The sequence below is a fragment of the Esox lucius genome, chromosome 10, assembly GCF_011004845.1.
Source record: "Esox lucius isolate fEsoLuc1 chromosome 10, fEsoLuc1.pri, whole genome shotgun sequence".
In the NCBI taxonomy this organism is placed as follows: Eukaryota; Metazoa; Chordata; class Actinopteri; order Esociformes; family Esocidae; genus Esox; species Esox lucius.
Window position 1 is genome coordinate 17,966,282 of NC_047578.1, and position 19,850 is coordinate 17,986,131.

General features: G+C 43.5%; 1 protein-coding gene across 7 annotated transcripts; it reads right to left on the reverse strand.

Moving 5' to 3' along the window:
• Window positions 1-221: 221 nt before the first annotated feature.
• si:dkey-222b8.1 (MH1_SMAD_4 and MH2_SMAD_4 domain-containing protein) lies at window positions 222-19,145 on the reverse strand. 7 transcript variants are annotated; one of them, XM_029122858.2, is made up of 12 exons: window positions 18,866-19,145; window positions 14,648-14,888; window positions 10,747-10,921; window positions 10,506-10,529; window positions 9,828-10,049; window positions 8,385-8,600; window positions 8,008-8,130; window positions 7,850-7,903; window positions 5,759-5,942; window positions 4,544-4,712; window positions 4,272-4,410; window positions 222-4,092 (listed from the first exon to the last, which is right to left on the reverse strand). In XM_029122858.2, exons 2-12 carry the CDS (start codon window positions 14,882-14,884, stop codon window positions 3,881-3,883), a joined length of 1,755 nt encoding a protein of 584 aa, XP_028978691.2. In that variant the 5' UTR covers window positions 14,885-14,888; window positions 18,866-19,145; the 3' UTR covers window positions 222-3,880. The 7 variants fall into 7 exon arrangements, with proteins under 7 accessions (XP_028978691.2, XP_028978693.2, XP_028978687.2 ...); XM_029122860.2 differs by having other exon boundaries at window positions 8,439-8,600; window positions 9,828-10,070; window positions 18,866-19,143; XM_029122854.2 differs by having other exon boundaries at window positions 9,828-10,070; window positions 18,866-19,143.
• Between the last annotated feature and the right edge of the window lie 705 nt (window positions 19,146-19,850).

Sequence of the window (19,850 nt, forward strand, 5' to 3'; positions counted from 1 at the left end):
TATTGCAAATGAGCATTGCTCTTATGACAGTTTGTGTACCTCAATGTTTAAAAAGTTCAATTTACAATACAACATTAGCAGCCTGGTTCCTTCTGTCTGAAACTTCAACTCTGGTGTTTTCTCTACATACATTTGTAGATTAAATATCAGAATTTCTATCCTCAGGATACAAAACAAACAAGAATTAATTTTAACAGTGGCAATACACAAACAAAACAACGTTTGTATCAAAATGACAATGCTGTATTTTTATTTCACTTTGGTGTACAGTCAACATTACAAGAGCAGCATGTCTTTTTACAAGAAAATAATTACAACAATAATAGAAATAACAATACCCATAAAATAGCCAATTTGAGTGATTTCACACTTGAACATACTGTCTATATATTGTCTGTTTAAAAATGAAACAGGTCATTTTATGTACGGAATGAGGTATGATTCCTGTTGAGTGACCACCATCTCACCCCCGCTGTCTTCTGGGAAAGACCTCAGTTTGACTGGGGTCAGATGTGAAGGAGCACCACGCGGGTCTCCAGGGTTAAAGAATTGGTCAGGGGAGACATAGTGGGGTGGAATGAGCTCTGAGCCATGCCATAGATGGAGCAACGTTTGTTTAAAACCTTTCTTTACTCCTGACTACGTAACACTTCCAGACACATGGAGCCCAAGCAAACAATTCATTAAACAATACGTGAGATAGTGGAGTTCATGTGCAGTTTCAAGGGTCGTCACACTTTCCAAATACTATTAGACACCTTGGCGACATAATATTTCTCTAAGGCAAAACAAGATCTCAAGGGCTCCAGAATATGGATATCTGGGGTATAACTGTCAAACAGTATCAATTCTAAACCAGACTGATATAGTAATAAAACAATGTAATAATAGCTAACAGTGGGGCTGGACACAGTACCTGAGGCAACCATCTTATTTAGGGGCGGGACAGCTCAACACATTTCACTTCTTATTGCTTCACTGCGCAAATTGATTAGAAAAACTTAATGAAATGCAAATAATGTAGGCTGTGTAATCTTCCATGTCTCCCCTCCCCCAACCAACAGAAGAGATAAACCGATCAAGATGATAACCCGTATATCATGATTCTATAAATATAATGACAAAGGAAGAAAGTAGAGTTGTGTCGTTTTTGTGTTACAATCCAGTGTGAAGTGTATTATCTATTTTGACTAAAACTAAAGGCACAAATCACAAACAGTGAGTAAAACTGGCTGTTCACTTTAAAGAAGTTGTGATGACAACAATAATATGAAGGCTTACTTCCTTCTTCGACATAACCTGAGCCAACTTTTTCAACCCTGCAGGTTAGGTTTAATCTTTAGCTACTGTATCACTGAAATTTTTGAAAATACTATATTCAACAATAGATTTTAAAAGAGCTACTGTGATTCTCCAAAAACAGAGAGAACACCTCTGATTTAGCAACAATGGGGGAAAGAATTGACCTTTTTGACCTTGCATAGGGTATGTTGTAAACATGTAGGCTTAGAAGAAATCCCACTCCGACTGGGGGAAATTCTAATGCTTTGGAGCAGGCCTACTTAAGAACAACATAAGCCCTGGCATCTGTAAAGTACATCCCCAAACAGCCTGACTTAGAGAACGGAAAGGCACAGGTATCAAATGCACCAGAGCACAGGAAGCAAGGAGCCTAATGTTTTGTCTGTCAATAAAAGCACTCATGTTCCTGTGCCTGGATTGGGGGAAGGTTTGCATTCAGCCCAGGTATTTGAACACAAAATCATCAAGCCTAGCCTACTTTCTACTGTCGCAGAAAACCATTTATAGCAATGTTATAATCAGCCAGTCAGTAAAATCATAAGGGACTCAAGACAGCTAATTTGACAGCTAATAAGCTTGTTATCTTAAATGATTAGCTTGCATATGATATCATGCACATGTTAGAACATCTGTCATATCCTCACGTTAGTAAGCTTGATGTTGATCGTAACAAACACTAGAGTACCTTATATAAATGAATGCAAAGAAGTTCATAGTACTCTTGTCATTCCAATTATACATTTTAAAAGTAACTAACCACATAAGTGATACTGTTCTGGGCTGATTTAAACAGACTGAAATCATTTTATGTAATGTTGGGACAACCTATTACAGTTATATATATATATATTTATATATAAAAAGTTATGTTTAGTTTCTACTCTATTCACATGATGAGTCACTGGATTTCAACTTTTAAAGCTTAATAACTACTGTATTACAGCCTGGATTATGTATTGGGGTTCCCCAAGGCTCTATTGTTGGTCAATTCTGTCTTATATTGATTTAGGGATAGAGGCATAGAGTTATATGTAAGCCATAAGGCACAAGGGTTGTGGTATAAGGCCAATATACCACAACTAAGAGTTGTTCTTAGGCACAACACTTAGCGGAGTGCCTGGACACAGCACATAGCTGTGGTATATTGGCAATATATTACAAAGCCCCTTGCTGTCTTATTGCGCTTATAAACCGGTTACCAATGCAATTAGTGCAGTAAGAAGTGATGCGATATCATTCCCGTGGTATACAGTATCATATACCATGGCTATCAGCCAATCAGCATTCATGATTCAAACCACCCGGTTTATAAGAGGCTATAATGGGAAACTAACAAGAGGAGAAAATGCTAAGCATCAGAAGTTTTGGTTAAAAAGACAAACTGTGGGTTGACACTGTTATCATGAGGTATTCTGGCTTTGGTGAGTTCCACCGTATGGCAAACTGTTTGGTTACATACACTGTACTGATTCATCACAAATACCAACACCACTATTTTAAAGCTGGATTTTGAAAAACATTTTTTTTGTCAATCTTTTGGTAGGAAAATAAATTAGCTTGAGAAAGTCACCCTGTTTTAATAGGGCTAACCAGCTAACAATGTTAACAATGACTAACTATTTGACTTGAGATCCACACACAGGAGAGCACAACACAACACAGAGATGACAAATGGTTGGCTGGCTGGGCTCATAAGGACACTGGTTCTGTCACTCCAGTGTTTTACCAAGGTTCCGAGCCATTTGTCACTGAAACAAGCATCTCTTCTATGGCTCTGGTTTGGCCTTCTTTGTTAACCTCGGAATGCACATCAGATTTTTTGTGTGAGATTTATGTTTGACCAGGTTATACTGTTCATGAGTAATCTAGGTCAAGTTCTTTGGGTTCTGGTCATCTCTGGGTTTCTAACGTGAGCGTGTGTTGTTCTGTTTGTTGGCCTGCTTGTAAGCAGGAAATAAGCAAGTGTGAATTGTGTGTGCATTTGATGAATACCAAAGTGCTTACATCATGTTAGGACACTGGATCTCTGAAACACATTCCTATATTTCTGCAGAGAACAGAAGAAGAATTAACATAAATTACTCAGTATACATATTCACTGAAGGTGACGAGTTTAGATTACATTAAAGAACCTTGATGAAATGTATTTCAGGGGTCCAGGCTGTGTGGTAGTGTTCAGCATGTGGGAGCTGTGCAAAAACAATGACTGTTCACAAAACATGGAACATACACTAAGGACATCAGTAGTTTTATGTCTGTATGCCCACAGACATGTGGTTTGGTTTGAGTGGTTGCGAGCACTTCAGAGAGACAAGTGGTTAGGCGGAGTGCTGTGATTTTTGGCTGCTCGAGTCTGTGTGACGGAACGCTTGCGGTTAACCTTTGTGAGGTTTTACACATTGTGGTAAAGAAAAACATTAAACAACTATATGCCTGCCTGTATTCGTATGCGCATGTATCTGTCCAGATCTACTGTCAAGAGTGGTATTTGGTGTGTGTGTGTGTGTGTGTGTGTTTGTGTGTGTGTATGATTGTACTTTTTTTAACCCAGTATGGAACTGGTCTTCTTTCCTTTGACTCAGTTAGCGGGTCCTGGGTCGGCCAATGGCATGGTGTGTAGTACCTCGTCCAGGAGCTGCAGGGCCCTGTGCAGGTGGACCTCCACCCAACAGGGGGTGTGTTTGATGCTCTGCCGTGGGTAGTCGGGCCCCCAGCCCTTTACAAAACTCAGCCGCAGAATACACAGCCTCCGGAGGTCGTCCACGCCTATCCCCGCTGCTGCAGAAAGACCTGTGCAAGAGCGGAAAGTGAGGAGCAGTTTAAGAGGCACGTGGCGTCCCACAAGGGGTCAGCCCTGAGACATTCAAAGTAGGCAAAACTGCAAAGCAAATGAAAAGGTTTCTCAATACAAAAGAGAACCAGGCTGTGCTTATGTCAAACACAGTCGGCTGAAGGACCGAGGCACTTACTGACTGCCGGGGCGATGCCGCCAACACTGCCCGGGCCGGGGATGTTGCCAGCCACCGCTGCCGCCTGAGCCGCTGCTGCCGCCTGTGCCGTGGCCGCCTGCTGCTGCATCTGCCGGTGACACTGCCTGAGGTCGAACACCTGCGGGGGGAGGGGGGGGGGCGACACAGCCGGTTGTCAGGACACCTACTGAGACATACCGTGGGTCCAGTCAAAGAACTACCGGAAAAGGTTCGCGGTAACGGCGCCGACCACGGAACAGTGCCCCCCGCACCTTGATGTAGGCGCCGGGGTAGATCTTGTGGACGGCGTCGCCTGGCGCTCGGCCCGCCTCGCGGTCCAGGTAGTAGCTCTGCACGAAGACGGCGTGGTCGCTCATGCAGCGCATCCACACGTCTCCCTCGCCGCGACACTCCAGCTGCACCCCTTTACCTATGTGTAACCTGATAGACAGATGGTGAAGATGATGACTGGTGGCACTGTACTTCACTGTAATGTAATACAGTTTATTCCCGCTCTCTCTCCAGAGGAAAACAGGTTACCAGTGATGTCCAGCAGTCTGTAAACTGCCCGGCAACCCCATCCCCTCCTCCAGGACCTTCACCCGTTCCTCACTACCTCATCAACTCATCCCTGACCACTGGTTGCATCTACTTCGACTTCAAGATGGACAGTCACTCCTTGATTCCAAAACACTTGAGCATGATATGACCAGCTCTCCTGTTATCACCCTCTGAAAGATCTTCTAGACCTTAGCCAGTCAGGCTTCAAGTTTCGCAGAGGCCCTTTTCACCACATAAAGCTGTCTTTCCTATGTTCTTGTCTGCTACAAATGTAATGGTGATTGCCCAGGGAGCCGGGGAACTGCTTCTCCGTACTTTCAGGCAATGATCTAATCTTACAGTCACACCCAAGCTCTTCATTCTGCCACCTCTGGTCTCTTGGCTGTCCCACCCCTATGGCAGGGCAGCTCCCTGAGTCCTGTCATAGCTCCTCTCTGTCCTTCCCCTCTAATAGCAGAACCAGCTAGGACAGCTGGGTCCCTTCCTGTTCTCTCCAAAACCTCTGAAACCCTTGCCCTGTAGCCATGCCTTTAACCCAAATTGCTCCTGTAAGTTGGTATGGATAAGAGTGACTGCTAAATTACAGAAATGCTGATGTAAAATAATTGTGAAGGACTGACATGTGACTAGGTCCACATAGATATACAGATTGAACACCAACATATCTGAAATGCATTGTGTTGTGATACAATCATTTCCATGGTGATGTGGAGTCATCATTCAACTGAGATGCCGTGGACCGTATTTGTTTTAAGACCCATCGCTTGGACCCATGGCACAAATGGGCACAATCCCTGCTTTTATTTCCTGTCGCGCTTACATGGATGTACTCACAACAGCTGCTAGTCCTGCCATGACTGAACAGAATTATATTCCTATGATAGGACCTAACACAAATAGTGATGAGGTGATATAGGAGCACAGACCTGGCTCTCTCGCTGGCATCTGTGCGATGGACGTTGCTGAGCTGGCCCAGGCAAAAGCGGTCGCCGCCCGAGGGGTCCACGTAGCCGTCCACCGTCACCACAGGGCAACTGGCTGGCACTTTGAACATCTCCCCCACCTGGATGTCCATCTCAAAGTAGGATATGGAGCACCAGAACTCAGGCCCTGCGCACACAAGCAATGAGAACAGTCAGGCTTTGTGGGCGTGCGTGTCAGTGTTTCTGACAAAAAAACCTCCTCAAATTGTTTTTCTTGGCTCAAGCGTTGGGTTAAGGGGAAATGTTACAATTTGTGGTTAGGGTTAGAATGGTGGTTAAGATTAGGCGTTACGGCTTATGTTTAGGGTAAGGAGATAGGGTAAGGTTAGGTTCAGACATAAAAGATCGGTTATTTAGGTTAAGGCTAGGGTAAGGATTAGGAAAAAATAGGATTTCTTTTAAAAAGACAATCAACTTTGGTGTCTCCATTTAGAAATCTATAGTGGGGAGAACAAGTATTTGATACACTGCCGATTTTGCAGGTTTTCCCACTTACAAAGCATGTAGAGGTCTGTCATTTTTTATCATAGCTACACCTTAACTGTGAGAAATCCAGAAAATCACATTGTATGATTTTTTTATAATTAATTTGCATTTTATTGCATGACATAATTATTTGATCACATACCAAAACTTAAGAATTCCGGCTCTCACATACCTGTTCGTTTTTCTTCAAGAAGCACTCCTGTTCTCCACTCTTTACCTGTATTAACTGCACCTGTTTGAACTCATTACCTGTATAAAGGACACCTGTCCACACACCCAATCAAACAGACTCCAACCTCACCACAATGGCCAAGACCAGAGAGCTGTGTAAGGACATCAGGGATAAAATTGTAGACCTGCACAAGGCTGGGATGGGCTACAGGACAATAGGCAAGCAGCTTGGTGAGAAGGCAACAACTGTTGGCGCAATCATTAGAAAATGGAAGAAGTTCAAGATGACGGTCAATCTCCCTCGGTCTGGGGCTCCATGCAAGATCTCACCTCGTGGGGCATCAATGATCAGGAGGAAGGTGAGGGATCAGCCCAGAACTACACGGCAGGACCTGGTCAATGACCTGAAGAGAGCTGGGACCACAGTCTCAAAGAAAACCATTAGAAACACACTATGCCGTCATGTATTAAAATCCTGCAGCGCACGCAAGGTCCCCCTGCTCAAGCCAGCGCATGTCCAGGCCCGTCTTAAGTTTGCCAATGACCATCTGGATGATCCAGAGGAGGAATGGGAGAAGGTCATGTGGTCTGATGAGACAAAAATAGAGCTTTTTGGTCTAAACTCCACTCGCCGTATTTGGAGAAAGAAGAAGGATGAGTACAACCCCAAGAACACCATCCCAACCGTGAAGCATGGAGGTGGAAACATAATTCTTTGGGGATGCTTTTCTGCAAAGGGGACAGGACAACTGCACCATATTGAGGGGAGGATGGATGGGGCCATGTATCACGAGAACTTGGCCAACAACCTCCTTCCCTCAGTAAGAGCATTGAAGATGGGTCGTGGCTGGGTCTTCCAGCATGACAACGACCCGAAACACACAGCCAGGGCAACTAAGGAGTGGCTCCGTAAGAAGCATCTCAAGGTCCTGGAGTGGCCTAGCCAGTCTCCAGACCTGAACCCAATAGAAAATCTTTGGAGGGAGCTGAAAGTCCGTATTGCCCAGCGACAGCCCCGAAACCTGAAGGATCTGGAGAAGGTCTGTATGGAGGAGTGGGCCAAAATCCCTGCTGCAGTGTGTGCAAACTTGGTCAAGAACTACAGGAAACGTATGATCTCTGTAATTGTAAGTTCTGCTTTTCTGATGTATCAAATACTTATGTCAAGCAATAAAATGCTGATTTTCAGGATTTTTTTTTTAGATCCCGTCACTCACAGTTGAAGAGTACCTATGATAAAAATTACAGACCTCTACATGCTTTGTATGTGGGACAACCTGCAAAATGGGCAGTGTATCAAATACTTGTTCTCCCCACTGTAAGTAAACGTGCGTGTGTGTGTGTGTTTGCACCTACACAATGAATGTGTTGTCATACCTGGATGGTTGGATACCGGGGGAGGAAACGAGGTGGTGCCATGATGCTGAGACCCTAAAAGATGAAGACAGTTTATGACGCAGGTTAGCCAGCAAACACTATTAAATAGCCTCAAAGAGGACCGAGTCAAGAAAACGGGCTGGCATGATGTAACTTACTGTAACGGCCTAACTTACAGAAATGGGTTGGATGATGGAGAGGAGGCTGTTGGTGGCCACGCCCATTCTGTTGCTGGGGTCCTACAGGAGTGTAGGAGGCCGTGCTGCTGCCTGTCCAAGTGGCTAAATCCCAAAACAGGACAAACTAATGAACAAGAGTCACCAGCACAAACAGGAGCCATCAATCTGACAAACTACCATTGAGCAGTATTTTCTATGGTCATTCGCATACGTTTTTACAACTCCAACATGGGGATTCATCATGCTGTTGAAATGAGTCGTGTATTGCTCCCTGAGTGTTTGTGCGTGCGTGCGTGCATGAATGCGAGTGCATGTGTGTGTGTGTGTGTGTGTGCGAACCGTACGGCAGTACTAACTGTGGAACGCGGCCTGTGTCTGTGTGTGTTTGGAGCTGTTGTATCCGTTCTGACCAGGAGGGGGCTGGGGCGGCTGGGGGGTCTGTGGCGGCCCGTGTGTCGGGGTGGAGGGGGGTGGCGTGGGGGTCATGGGGGACATGACCTGACTCGGAGGAGAGGCGATCTGTAAGAGTCCCTCACTGTGGCCCCCCTGCAGAGACAACATGGAGCTGGATGCTAGGGAGGAGAGAGACACTAGAGAAGTCATGGGCCCGGTCTTGACCAAGCCTCTTGACCGATCAGCCAGAACTCAGGGCCGCTCAGCAGTCACAGAAATGGATTCATTCTGACCCAGAAAAGAACGATTTTTAGAACAGAGCGCACTCATTTAAACTGGTGTTAAGAACGTGGCGCAGGAGGAGGACAACTGCTGAGTGATAAGACAAAGGAAGAAAACTCACTTCAGACATACTTATAGTCAAAAGATTTATGGAAATACATCAGAACTAAGTAGGCTTTAGGGTAATTCAATTAAAGGTGTCTATTACATTTTGCATACTATAACTCCCAATATACATAATACACTTAAAATAGTGTACAGTCTAAGGTAGGATAATTTCAACAGTTGCACAGTGCTGCTTTGAGACAAACGGAAATGCTTGATATATAACAGCTTGCTCATGTATATAATGTACATGTAGAGTATCTCCGCTCTCGCTTTTCTCATTCATCTGCCTCACGTTTCTCTTTTCACTCTGTTTCAGCCTAATTTTTCTGAACAGCCGAAAACAAAACTACGCAGCCTTTTAAACAAAGACTCACATGCAAACTTGACGAATGAAGTGTCATTATAAGGCCCGTCGGCTGTAACAGCCATACATCATCTACACGATGGAGATGAGAGGCCTTCCTATTTCAGCTGTCTTGTTGAAACGTACATCAATATTTCATCTCAATCAATCAGTCACTCATGTCATTACACAGCATACAATAACAAAGTCATTCAGGGCTTTACAAAGAGTACAATCAAGCATTTTCTTTTGAAACAAAGGGAACCTTGAATAATTGAACATTGGCCTAGATATAAGAATGTGACTTTTAATCCAACACTGGTCTGGCACACCAAAAAGCGTGTAGCACACCTAGCCTGTTCTCCTTGACGTTCTAGTGGAACTGTAAGGGCGCATCCTGCTATAACCGTCCCAATGTAACCTGGCCCACTTCAATGCATCTCAATAAACGTCACACAGCAGCTATGGATAAAAAGCTACAGAAACAGAAATCGACGAGCACATCTAAGGTCACGCCTATATAGGTCCCGATCCTCTAAGCTTTACTAAAAGATCTTCTTTGAGATCCTTATGTCTCATCAAATAGTTTTTTAGGTCCTGTTACAATGTTGGGTTTAAAACCATCACAGAAAATACAAGTGAAGGAACGAGCAGAGTTGAAACAGAAATGTACCTGCGGGTGAGAGGGGCATGTTGGGGTACAGGGTAATGGGCGGAGGGGCGCACTGCGATTCCGGCGGAAGCTGCAGAGGAGGGAGGGGCTGGCCGTAGTGGTCCGGAGGCGGTAGCTTGAGCGCCCCTGAGTGGGGGTGGTCCGACGGGGACATGCCTGGTGGCATATCCATCTGGATGCAGTCATGAATGTACTCCTCCTTGATCAGCCTACCGGGGGCGCCTAAAGGAGACATGGAGAGGGCTACCAACAGCATGGTATAACACCGACATTAATCACCAGCGTCTAATGCCTTGAGAAGGTATTTACACACAGTCAAAGATGCAACGCTTTATTATGAATGGGTTTTTGGCTCGACGACAATGAAGCATTGGCAATCAGTCCAATGACCCGCTGGCGTGCAACAAAATAGTGTTTCCACACGAATGCGTCAAACCAAACTGTGCTCTGATATTTTCTTTTCACGTCGTACTATTCCAGCACAGTTCCAGCAACCATGGCAGATGCTTAACTACAGCAGATCAGTGCAGCTTGGCAGGGCGCTGCTAGGGCCAGTCATGTGAAATGAGTTTAGGACAAGAAAACAAGACTGACTCAACATATGATCCCAGGAACAAAATACTGTTACAATCCATAGGCCTGCATTCAGTTTTTGCAGTACTAGAACAGTAGACTCACCGGTATTCTGGAGACTGAGACCAACTTTGAAAGAGATCAAAAAGAATGGAAAGGAAGAGAAAAAGAGATAATTAGAGAAAATGGGGTGTTAGGGTCCAGCACAGTCAAATATTCAAATAATTTGTAGTTAAGTTCAAGTGTCATTCACATTCTCAATCAATAGTAGTAATATTTGTTTTGATAGAAATCACGCAACATACAGTATGATGAACTATTGTTTTAAGCTGTTGAGCAGACCTACCAATGCCAGGCGAAACCACTCTCTCATAGTGGTAGGGGTTGACACACACATTGTCATATTTGAGGTCAAAAGCATATTGGCAGAATTTGACATGCTTCAGCTCGTTTTTGTGCAGGTCTGGCCAGCGCCATAGTCGAGCATATATCACATGGGGGAAGCCTTTCCTTCCTGCAACCTAGAAAAACAAAGCGAGAGACAGAGAGAGAGAGAGACAGAGAGAGAAATGCCAACTGTGATTATTTTGGCCATGAAATGTGTTCACCTCCAGCGCATATGCGGTCAAAAACCTCCAGTGTAATAAGAAGCAGAACAGCTTGTCAAGAATTGCATTGGAGGAAACACCTCAAACTTCAACAACATTTCAACAAAACAAGGCCACAAACTGAGGGAAGGAAAAAATAGGCTAACAAAATGATAAACCTAATCTGAGTGAACAAACAACCTCCTTGGCAGTATTATCACCAAAAGACTCCAACATTTCCTCAGAAAGAAACTCTATTTTGAGCAAATGTCAAATTGCCTCTTACCAAAACAACATTTGACAGACCATGTACACATCCTGACAAACTAACAAAACAAAAGGAATGTTTTATGTTGCTTTGCTGATTTCAAAAAAGGTTTTGACTAAATTTGGCCATAATTACCAAAAAGACAAACATAAATCTTCCTTCAGAGTTTGTGGCTGTGACAGTGGCAGCTTTAAGCCCTCGTCTGTTCAACATTTAAAATAATCTATTAGCAAAGGGACAAGGGTCTGTAGTTTCTCTCCTCACCTTACTGCAATCACAAATCAAATGTCTACTTTTTCTGAAAGCACAATTCTACAAATGTGTCCTCAATGTACAATGCAAAACCTCAAATAATGCAGGCAGAATTAAGACTATAACCCCTAATGATCAACATTTAGAAAAAATAAATAAATCTGATTCGCCAACCTTCCATAAACAGCCCTGATCTACAAACACATGAACAAAAAGAGCTTCCTAAGCAAGCTGGTCTTAGGGATATGTTCACAAATGCAACCAGACCTCACAAAGCCCCAGGACAGCAACACAGTTAAACCCAGCCAAATCCTGAGAGATCTATCTGACACACTAGAACAAATTAACCAAAACAACATAGCCAACTGGAATGCTTACCTTGCCGTAAACAGAGAGTACATAGAGACAGAATACCTGTCCACTGTGACTGATCGAAATTGAGAAAAAACATGACTCTACACAGACTCAGTGAGCATGGCCTCGCAATGGAGAGAAGCCATCACAGGCAGAGCTGGCTCCTGAGAGAAGTCAGGCTATATACACATGGCCTAAAAAATGAGGTGAAAACAAAGATTCACTTCTTAATTTCCTGCCAAATGTATGACCACATCAGAGGCACATATTCCCAGAGATTACATAGACTCACAAAATATTTGAAAACAAATCAAACATGGATAAACTTCCAGATCTTTTAGGCAAAACACCACACTGTACAATCACAGCAGCAACGTTTGTGACTTACTGTCATGAGAAAATGGCTGTCAGTGAACCACAAACGACACTGTAAACATAACCAACGTGTATCTCCATGGGTTTTCCCTTGTCATGCATACATTAGATACGTGCGCATTGTTACAACCCTGTAGATACTTCAATGAATAATACTTTATAACAATCACATTGTCCTAATTATTTTAAACCTTCTGTGTATGTAATGTTTACTTATAATTTCATATGTATTAGCCTATATTCATTTTAGCCCTATTTTCCACTTTATTTCCCAATGCAAACAAATGTTTCCCATTCAAATAAAGCCTTATAAATTGAAAAAAGAGTAACAGACAGAGTGGTGAGAAACAGAGAGAGATCGGGAGAGGGAAAAATAGCATTAGAGATCAGATAAACATGGAACTATTTATAGTCAACTCTATATGGCTTCACAGTAAATATCTGTCAAATGCTTAACACTGTAAGAATTGATGTAATTAAACCAATATTAAAAATCTGACTGGCAAGCTTATTGAAGCAAAGACTGAACCCTGTTGTAAATGTTAATGTGGTTTCTTAAGACACAATCATGTGAACAGAATTTTAACATGGGATAAAGGTCATCGGTTACATTATAAGGGTTACACGCAGAACCGGGGTCCTGTGACATCACTCCCGGTTCCAGGGTTCAATACCCATCTCTACCCTTCACCTCTGTCTCCACATCATCTGTCTCCATCCGAGTCCAACTGTCAACCAATGCTTCATTTGTACCCTGCACTTAGTCACGTCAAGTATGTGACCATGTCACCTTTGCTTGTACTTAAACAGCTGCTGATGTCCAGACTGTTTGATATCGGAACATTCTGGAAACAGGGTGTGATTGTGGGAGATGTGGGGTTGAGTTTATACAGTGTTAAGTGTATGTGTGTATGCGTGTGTGTGACAGAGAAAAGAGACAAGGAGGTGGGTGACAAAGAGAAGGTGGATAAATATGACTGTAGCAGTCCAGACCAGATGCTCTATTTGAAGCCTGATCTCGTTTACAGTCTTTACATCTCCCTCTCTCTCCCCTCTCGCTACCCCTTTCCTTCTCTCTCTCCCTCCCCCTCATCCTCTCCCTCCCTCCCTCCCCTTCTCCTCCGCTCTAACCCTCTCGGTCTTCTCCAGTCTCTCTCCCTCTCGCTGGGGAGAAGGTCAAAGAAGGTGAGACATGATGTCTTCACTCAGCAGTTGGGATTTATTCTGTGAGGGCGTATTGAATTTACAGCTTCTCTCTATTTCCATTGCAGACCTGCATGTACATGCACAGACGCACACACACACACACACACACACACACAGCCAAAACAGAGCGCCTCAGATTAACCCGGCCCCTTTCCTGTGTCTCAGACAAAACAACTTTCACTGCTTCTCCAGTTCTCTTCCCCCTTGTAGTGATGGGGTTTCTAAAGGAACTCTCACAATGAGGTACAATTACTAAGGCTTCCACTGTTGAACACAGCAAAGTTTATCAAGTGTTTTGTTTCATCCAATGCTATCAGCTACTGTGTAGCATTAGCATTACCTTTAGCCACACCACCCCAGCCACCACTAGAGAGGATTTCCCTTTGTAATACTCAAGTGTAAGTAGCTATTAGCAGGCATCCCTTTGTGTCACACTATATTATGGCACTAGCCACATTGCCACATTAGCTAAACCTGTCTGTTAGCAAACACGTTTAGCGTTTACTGGAAGTAGTGAGACTTCCAGCTGTCAGTAACTCTATAGCATTTGCCTTACTGAGTAGTCAGCTGCCTGGTAACATTGTAGCATTAGCTACCATTAGCAAGGCTTAAGTGACTGAAACCTCATAGCATTTGCAGAAATTAGCAGCTCCTCATTTGTCTACTGGCCTGTAGCCTTAGTCAATACTTTTCTCCACGCTTAGCCAAAGGTTACATTCCAAATGGTGCCTTACCCACCCAACTCACCTCCACCTACGCCATTTTCACAAGTGTCCCAAAGTTGAGCGAGTGAAATCTATTGAGGGTGTAGGGGCTAATTAAACCCCCAATGAGCCCCTTCCAGCAAGTCAGCAAATTAACAAGCTTTTATTTCGAAGTTGAATCCAAAACAGCGTTACATCATATTTTCCAACAAAATGATTTACATATTCAAAATCAACTACATTGGTACTGATGTGTCCCTCTCTTCTGTCTATGGTGTTTCTATGCCAACTACCATACTATAGACTGTACTTAAATGATCCTCTCTTCTGTCCATGGTGTTTCTATGCCAACTACCATACTATAGACTGTACTTAAATGATCCTCTCTTCTATCTATGGTGTTTCTATGCCAACTACAATACTATAGGTGGTACTGATGTGTCCCTCTCTTCTGTCCATGGTGTTTCTATGCCAACTCTTCTGTCTACGTTGTGAACCCACCTGCAGACGTCCGTCCAACGTCCTCTGGATGGTGACACACTTGCTGGGGTGAACTCCGTTGGTGGTGATTGCGGTGATGAGCGAGTCCAGCTCGTCCTTCTTCTCCTTCAGCTTCTTCACCAGGCTCTCAATGGCCCGCTTGGCGAAGCCCTCGTTCTCGCCGCCCTGCCGATGGCACATGAGGCTGTGCACGATGCTCAGGCAGGCGTCATTGCTGCTGGGGGCGTTCACCGACATGATGCTGTCGACGTAGAGAGAGAGATAGAGAGAGAGATGGGGGGGTAAGTGGCCGTCCTTGACATGTCATAATGCTTTTTCATTAAGGTTAACATGTACGCGATGACACTATCCTCTCATTAGACATTGGGTTATTATGTCATGTTTATAAGGCTATCATTACACCGTTGAGGCACTTTGCAATAGTATCCTACATGAGGCCTTCGTTACACAAATAACACATACATACTGCATTCATGAGCACAGGCAAGAGTGTATTAATTTGTGTATTAAGGATTGTGATTTTAAATGTTGCATTTTGGGATTATCATTGTGTTTGTGTGTGTGTGTGTGTGTGTGTGTAATGTGTGTCTTACACAATCACCAGGGGTATGCTCACTATCATTTGATAGGAGCGAATTCCAGATGAAAACTGAAATTCCAATGCAATAATGATAGGTCCAACTGGCCTTGCTTCCTCCAATCTCTTCTCTAGAAAGAGTCACAGTGTTGCATTCAATGAAATGTGCTTCTTATTGTTGATATTGATGCAGTATCTTTGTTTACGCTGCTATGTTCCATTACAAACCCTACTAGCAAGTCTCAACCAGAGGCTCAATCAGAGTCTCAACCAGAGGCTCAACCAGAGGCTCAACCAGAGGCTCAACCAGAGGCTCAATCAGAGGCTCAACCAGAGGCTCAACCAGAGTCTCAACTAGAGGCTCAATCAGAGGCTCAACCAGAGGCTCAACCAGAGGCTCAACCAGAGGCTCAACCAGTCTCCAGTAATGGGCTTTATTTTCCTGCAAAATCCGATTCTGGAAGATTGCGTCTTTCACTGGGAAATGTTGAAAGGCTTCCTTTGAGTAACCTCTTTATAATGCATTATAAGAAATCATAATTACCTGAGCATCATGATCTGTGATACAGAACATACCTGCTAACAGCTATAACCACTTGGCAACCCTGAACTAGACTAGAGGATATAAAGTAGCCTACTCGCCATTCTGCTGCTCCATTCGACAGTCAGACAAAGAAGGACAACATTTTAACAGACTATTCTTACAAGCAAATTGTCCATTGTATTAGGAGTAAATTCAGTCATCAACATATCTCAACTACCAGAGTCAAATTCAGGACCAATACAAAAACAACAAAAAAAATCTAAATATGGGTTAAACAGAGAGGTACAATCTAAATAAGAAATGTTTATTTAGGGGCTTCCGAACCTTGCCTGGGTCCAGCCCCTGAATTGCTAGCCATTCCCACTTTTTAATTTTTTGTTTGAATAATGGAGTGAAGCAAAATGTAAAATTCAGTTCCTAATGTCAGGCTATCACAAACTTGCAACGTGGTGAAATCAATGCCTAGCAATATATTCTGAATCCTGGTGGTTGCACACCGGCAATGCCTGGGGGCTCTGCATGTTGCAGTGTATAAACTCTCTGTACCCTCTGGGGTTGGCTGGGTTGGTGTCGAATTGGGTCCTCGCACTCTAGCGACTTCTTGGGGTAAATCTGGTGCCTACAAGCTCAGCCACTTTCCTTGGCCTGTGAATGCATTCTCCTCCAAGGGTGTAAATTCTGGTGAGTATGTCCTTGTTGAATGAGCAGTGTGACAAGAATCAGAATGCCCACAGAGGACACATCTCAATCTCCAGAGCATGATGTGAGCTGTAGCCATGAGGCAAAGCCACAAGAAGGAATTGGATTTGGAAAAATTGGGGTAAAAAATAAAACACATTAAAAAGACTTGTCTTATGTAAGATCAGTTTTGAACTATTAAGCCAAAAACACCAAAATGGCACTACTAGTAGACCGGAAGCTTCTCTGCAATTATCTAATACACACTACAGCTAAACTAATTCTTCCATGACAGATCTATCGGAACCTGTTAGCATCTTCGTGGCTAATCTGACTGGAAGTGACTCCACGTTCTCCCTACACTCATTATCTTAATATCTGTCAGGTTGGAAAAATCCTCACACAACAACATGACTTAAGGCAGTGAGAAAAATCCCAGGATACCTGTGTGTGTACATGTGTATGTCGGTATATCAACTATGAAATAAATTAATTGACACAGCTTATTAAACACAAAACAAACTATCCCCATAACATGTATTAATATCAAGCAATGTGTGCCTTCATTATTATTGGATGTAGTGAATAAGCAAAGCCTACTGAGTTGGTGTTGTAGCCTAAGGCTTATATAGAGTAGAATGGCATTGCTTTGATGGTTGTTTTTTTAAAGCAGTCACGGTGCATGTCATCATAAAAAAAAGGCTGACATGTCTGGCCTCTAACACTGAACTATTGTGAGAAGTATCAAGTGTTACTGTAAGGTCATCCCTCCAATAGAGATGGGGAGTGATATTATGAAAAGAGAGAATTTGGTGGCAATGAGAACATGAAAGCTAATATGGTTTACTCTAGGATGAAAGCTAATATGGTTCACTGTAGGGCTTATGACTCTTTATGAACCTGTTGTCAGAACAACTATTAACCGATCTCTAGACTGGCTTAACATAAAACATAAAGTCATACCTGAATTACTGAATTACTGAATTATAATTCATGTTACAGGTAATCAACAATAAAGGGCTGTCTGACAAAAGGATGAATCTGAGATATTGGGATATATATGTTTTACTTAATGGCCTACCTCACAACTATCAGATATACAAGTAACAATTAAAAAGGCTACAATTATGCTCGTCCCCGCATTTATTGAAGCTGTAGGTACAATAAATTGTTGAAATAGCTAAAGTAGGCGAACTCAAATTACTTTCGGCACGGTTCGCTGTCCACCACCGTTTGATTATACTGCTTCATATTTCACACTACGAAGCTGTCCAGCTTGCGTAATAGCGTAGTTGACTGCCTCTGCACTCATGAATTTGCATTTTTCGGGTGTGGTAACTTCCATATTTGGAAAATAATTTGTATCCTTGTATTTTTCGTCTGTGATATGAATGTATTTTTCTGATTAAAAGAAAATACATAATTGGGGGGGGGCGTATGGCCTGTTGCGTACCCTTTTCATGGATGCCCAATTTTGAAGGCAAAATGTTAAGATGTAATGTAAAAATATAACAATAATAACAACATGATCACAATATTTTGATACATGTTCAGAATACATTGAATATGCATTTCATATACTGTATTTCTAGACCCTATGGATTAATATAACGTAACCGTGTGGCCTACACTAGTCTGCGATTATGCAGCACTCTAGTGAGCCGATGTTGCCCGTTCCTTGCAATAAATGCTCACAATATATAGGCCCCTAACGCTGAAAGACTATTTGCCAATTGAAGATGGCCTATGTGCCGGTTAATGTTGCACGCACCTGCATATCTCTGGGTATTGAAAGGATCCTTACTTTGGAATAGTCCACAACACAACCTTCACGGTCGAGCCTTATTATACATTAGAGTAACTCATTCTCAGCAATGTACAACCCATAGGTTACATTCACTTTACGAGGTCTTACGACGAGAAACCAACACTGCCACACCATATTTGGTCATATCGCGTCACGAAGTCTAAGCTACAGTGTAAACATTTAAAGAAATCCCGATATAAATTATAAAACGCTTGCAACATTATATCAATCTATTCATTCGGAGACAGTGACTATCATGTATTTAATACAATGCTACATCCAATAGGATATTTTTATTAGAGCATTTTAATAGAGAGAAGTTGAGAATATAGAGGGTAAAATGTCATTAACTACCTTACCTTCGAAAACATCGACAGCGCAGACTAGACAGTCATACAGCCTGTGAAATCACTGCTGGACCGAATCCTTCGAAATGAAAGCAGCTGAGACAAGCATATCATAATCCCCAGGAAACACTGACATACTCCCCAGACATGCCTGGTTGACACAACCAACAAGTAATCTAGCTATTCTGCCAGTCTTATTTGGTTAGCTTGGAGAGCTTTACTGACGAGAGGAAGCCGCATAATTTGATAAACCGATACTACTTACACATCAGCCGGAGTATTGAGGGATTTGAAGGAAAGTAGTGGTAAGTGTGGTTAACTGAGGTAGCTAGCTAGTATTCCGAATCCCTTCCACCCCTCCTGGGCTATCTGTTTCTATCCCAGTCGATATCAGACTATCAGCATTGCTGTCTCCGCTCGTGCATCCTGCTTTCTCCCCGAAGCCTCTCCTCGCGCTCAGTACAATAACAAAAGAGGGTAGACATCGTGCGCGCGAGTGTCTCGCCGAACGGCAGCCAATGGGGCTTCCAGTCTTAAAGGGATGGCGGCTCTTAGCCAATAGCGACACAGCTCTCACGGCTGGGCCCCCGGGCCGAGGTCTGTCTGGGTCGCATCTAGATTGACATATCGGCGCGACTGTTTTTTTAAAGTGGCGCCGACGAGATTACCACGCCCCTCTGCCCAACCCACTCACCCCCACCCCACAATCCACTTTGTCCTTCCTACTAATAATTAAAGTGGTGTGTGATGTGTGTAGGCTGCAAAAGGCCTACACACAGCTCCATCTACAACTAGCCCTACACACTGCTTCAACCTTTAACTAAGGCAACACACTGCCCCATCTACAACTAAGCCCACATACTGCTCCATCTAAAACTAGGCCAACACACTGGCCCATCTACAACTAGGCCAACACACTGCCCCATCTACAACAAGGCCAACACACTGGCCCATCTACAACAAGGCCAACACACTGGCCCATCTACAACCAGACAAACACACTGACCGTCTACAACTAGGCCAACACACTGCCCCATCTACAACAAGGCCAACACACTGGCGCATCTACAACAAGGCCAACACACTGGCCCATCTACAACAAGGCCAACACACTGGCCCATCTACAACAAGGCCAACACACTGGCCCATCTACAACAAGGCCAACACACTGGCCCATCTACAACTACGCCTACACACTGGCCCATCTACAACTAGGCCTACACACTGGCCCATCTACAACCAGACAAACA

Bases quoted from the DNA above. Each gene is read 5' to 3' on its own strand.
- si:dkey-222b8.1 (XM_029122854.2), bottom strand. From the start codon at position 14,884: ATGTCGGTGAACGCCCCCAGCAGCAATGACGCCTGCCTGAGCATCGTG. The intron at 10,922-14,647 runs GTGGGTTCACAA...TTGTTTTTCTAG, and splicing joins CGTTGGACGGACGTCTGCAG to GTTGCAGGAAGGAAAGGCTT. The intron at 8,131-8,384 runs GTTAGTACTGCC...TTTGGGATTTAG, and splicing joins GACACAGGCCGCGTTCCACA to CCACTTGGACAGGCAGCAGC.